Here is a 3568-nt window from a genome sequence, read left to right as displayed (position 1 = left end):
CGTGAAAATTATCGTATTTGACATTAGATGAGCCCGTGGCACGGGCCGTGCCGCATCCGCGACTGGCAAGCAAAATGGCACCTCGGTGGTCGAACTTATCTAGTAGAAGAACGTGTTGCGTGTAGCATGACGCTCGAGACCGCGGAAGCGAGCTTCCTTGCCAACACGCCACAGATAGAAATCCAACTCGAGGGCGCCGATGCGGCCATTGCTCTCGGCCACGATCTGATCGCATGCAACAACCGCAGCGGCGCGCAACTCGCACTCCTCCTTCCCCGCAGGCAATTCCTCGCCGCGGTTGATCCGGGCTTCCAAGTCCGCATCGTACTGGAACACCGCGATGACTGTTAGATTAAGAGCCAAGACCGCCGACCGATTGACAGCTTCTTCCTTACCTCAAGCACACCCAGAGCGTGGAGGACACAAGGCAACACCTGAACAAGCAAGGGCAACGAGTCAGCAAGTATATCGTGTCCTTACCCGAATGCCACAAGCTTACATTGTCACTGAAAGCTGTGAGCTCGTTGATGTCTGCAAATGTCAATTTCGGCTCGGAATCCTGGAGTAAGAGAGCATTGAACGGCTTAGCTTGGAAGGCGACGTTTAGAGCCGTGATCAGAGCTTTTACCTTGAATCGACGGTGGATGCACGCGACAGCGAGTTGAGCACGTTTGAGGAGGTACACGTTCTCGCCGTGGATTTCGTAGTGGTCGTCAAAGCCCGGGAACGTCGCCGCGAATTGATCCACTAAATACTCCGCGCTGGCCCCGACAGCTTCCTTCTCCTCTTTGTCATCGGAAGGCTTTGGCGTGAGGTTGGCCAGGACGAACGCTCCGAAATCTTCCATCTTCAAGTCAATCAGCTTCTGGCCAGACTCGTTCAGAATCTATAGCCGATAGCAGCACCGACACATTGTCAATGGTTAGCGCTCCATTGCTCACCCTCAATTCTCAGGAGCTGTTCACCTTCTGAATCATCACAGCTAGGGACTTCAATGGTCCCTGCATTACCCAAAGTCCAACAATACACGACGATGAAATCTTGATATAATATCCTTAATGTTGAAATGTGCGTGACCTACCGGCTTGGCCATGTAAATACCCGGAGAGACCTCCTCGTCCTTCTCCAGTGGAATACTGAAGTAGTTCGCCACCAGGTCAATGGTCAAGCCCTGCATGAACTGGGCGTCCAACTTGGGTACTGAAATGTACATGCCAATGAGTCCGAACACCTGACCATAACAAAATAGCGTTAAATATCCACTCTCGCCTAACACTCACGCAAAGACACTCACAATGGTGTCGTGAGCTCCTCGATCCGTGTACTTGTGCAGGTCCTTCCTGAACCCACTGCCGAAGTTCAGCAGCCCATACAATGCTGTAATTTGTCATCATACACCAGTTACACAATTAGCAATCGAAGCAGACTATACAACTCCAGACGCACTGAGGAAGTTGATCTCGTCCTGCTGAGAGCGGAAGTTGAGCGGGAAGTTCAAAGGCTCCGCAAGCTGCTCGAACTCTTTGGCGTCTAGCTGCTCCTCAAACGTGCGCACCTTGTCCGCACTGATACGCACAGACGAAGACTCATGCGCCACCAGTTTGGCACACGAAGGCCGCACGCGAGCCAGCAGCGAGTCGGATACATGTACAGCAGCAGATGGAGCCATCGTTGCTTTTCAATCCAGGTAAAAATGATTGTGGCACTTTGAAAGGGAGGTTAAGTTCGCCTTTGCATTTCATTAAGTTCGCATTCTGCTGCCTCCCGTTAAAAGGCGAAAAAGCCTTGCGCACGAAGCCTCCGCGTTGACCTCATTCCCCTCGCCCTCCGCCGAGATGCTGGAGATACGAGAGCTGAGGCCGCTTCTAGCCATCCTCAATGTACGTACCTCGTAGTCAGCAGTCGCGCTCGCTTCGTATTGGCCTCAGGATTCTCATAGAAAGCAGGAGGACAGCAGCATCGCTGAGGCTTCGCTAAACGATCAGCCGATAGAAACGAGCGGTATAAGTCTATGAAATCGGACGCTAACGACGCGTATGTGACCTTTCTGCTGCTCTGCAGGAGGACGACAAGCCGATGGAGCAAGTAACCAGCATGTTCCTGCGCACGTTCACTAAGAATGACCACTTCAAAGTGGGCTGCACAATCTGCATCCTGCTACAAGATAATCTGCTTACTAGCTCACAGGTCCGATCGCTATGTCTACTGTTTGAACTGAAGAGAGCTTCGAGCACAAAGAGACTGACACTTTTTGCGTTTGCTGCAGCGCATCGTAAGCTTCTCGATCCTGAGTGATCTGTACCGCAATGAAGGCGCCACAACAAACCCGTTCCTGCCCGTGTTCCTGGACGCCCTGGAGAAGGGCAGTGATCTGTGCGAGAAGAAGTTCATCGTGCACCTGCTGTCGCCTACAGGCAATCGCGAGGTACGAAAACACGAGAGTGGACAAGGGTGAGGACTAAATTAACGCCGTGAATCCTTTGACACAGTCGGGCAAGAAGACAGCGAAGCAGATGATGGCAGAGCTCCGAGCGAACCCGTCACAACCAGTCCAATTCGACGTGGAGGCCATGAGGAGCAGCTACTTGGAGCGAACCCCATCAGTCCCGCAGTTTCGAGCAGCAGGTATCCGCAATGTGGTGACAGACACAGAGTTCGACCTGCAGGAACACGTGAACAATGGGGCCAATCTGCAAGTACCTCCGAATGAGGTCAGCTCGTTGAACTTACCGTGCTTTGAAGCGCTGTCGCTGGAAGAGATGAGCCTGCTTAGTGACGCTGAGCCATCGACCGGAACTCCCGCTGCTGCGTCAAGTTCTGCTGCGAGTGCGTCGTCTACAGGATCCCTATCGCTATTGAGCTTCGAGCCAACATTTATGCGTCTCCCTCCGCCCATTCTAGAGCCAGATATGACCGAGTTGATTTGGTTGAACCCAGACTACTGTCCGACAGTGCTGTGGGACTCGACGATGCTGGACTCGGCGCACGGGATCGCTCTGCGTGAACTTATGCTGCGTGCATTTCAGAAACCGCTAGTGCCGTCGCTGCAGCAGAAGGTGCTCGCGGAGCTTGAAGCCGACCCCAAGCTCGTGTATCACTGCTCACTGACGCCTCAGCGATTGCCAGATCTAGTGGAGAACAACCCGATGCTGGCCATCGATTGCCTGCTGAAGCTCATGTCCTCGAACCAGATCACAGAATACCTGTCCGCTCTAGTGAACATGGACATGTCACTACACTCGATGGAGGTCGTGAATCGCCTGACGACGGCCGTGGATTTGCCGACCGAGTTCATCCACTTGTACATTTCCAACTGCATTTCGTCGTGTGAGAACATCAAGGACAAGTACATGCAGAACCGTCTGGTGCGCCTGGTGTGTGTCTTCCTGCAGTCACTGATCCGTAACAAGATCATTAACGTGCAGGTACGTCCAGCCTTGGGTTTGTATTATTACAAGGCTATAGACTTTTAACGATTGTTTTGATCCAGGACTTGATCATTGAGGTGCAGGCTTTTTGTATCGAGTTTAGTCGTATCCGCGAGGCAGCTGGACTGTTCCGCTTACTG

General features: G+C 52.7%; 2 protein-coding genes across 2 annotated transcripts; one reads left to right on the top strand and one right to left on the bottom strand.

Moving 5' to 3' along the window:
• Window positions 1-99: 99 nt before the first annotated feature.
• On the bottom strand, window positions 100-1682 carry PITG_21211 (uncharacterized protein; the record flags this gene model as incomplete). The annotated part of the gene is made up of 8 exons (XM_002895062.1): window positions 100-327; window positions 396-434; window positions 500-559; window positions 629-886; window positions 966-1001; window positions 1082-1231; window positions 1295-1377; window positions 1447-1682. 8 exons carry the CDS (start codon window positions 1667-1669, stop codon window positions 100-102), a joined length of 1077 nt encoding a protein of 358 aa, XP_002895108.1.
• Window positions 1683-1779: 97 nt separating this feature from the next.
• On the top strand, window positions 1780-3473 carry PITG_21210 (uncharacterized protein; the record flags this gene model as incomplete). The annotated part of the gene is made up of 5 exons (XM_002895061.1): window positions 1780-1880; window positions 1947-2187; window positions 2267-2425; window positions 2490-3425; window positions 3459-3473. The coding sequence occupies 4 exons, from the start codon at window positions 2077-2079 to the stop codon at window positions 3471-3473; spliced, it is 1221 nt and encodes a 406-aa protein (XP_002895107.1).
• Window positions 3474-3568: the final 95 nt, after the last annotated feature.

This window comes from Phytophthora infestans, genomic scaffold (genome assembly GCF_000142945.1).
Source record: "Phytophthora infestans T30-4 supercont1.272 genomic scaffold, whole genome shotgun sequence".
NCBI classification, from domain to species: Eukaryota; Oomycota; class Peronosporomycetes; order Peronosporales; family Peronosporaceae; genus Phytophthora; species Phytophthora infestans.
Note: the sequence above shows the minus strand (reverse complement) of the source record. Positions and strands in the feature narration are given on the sequence as shown.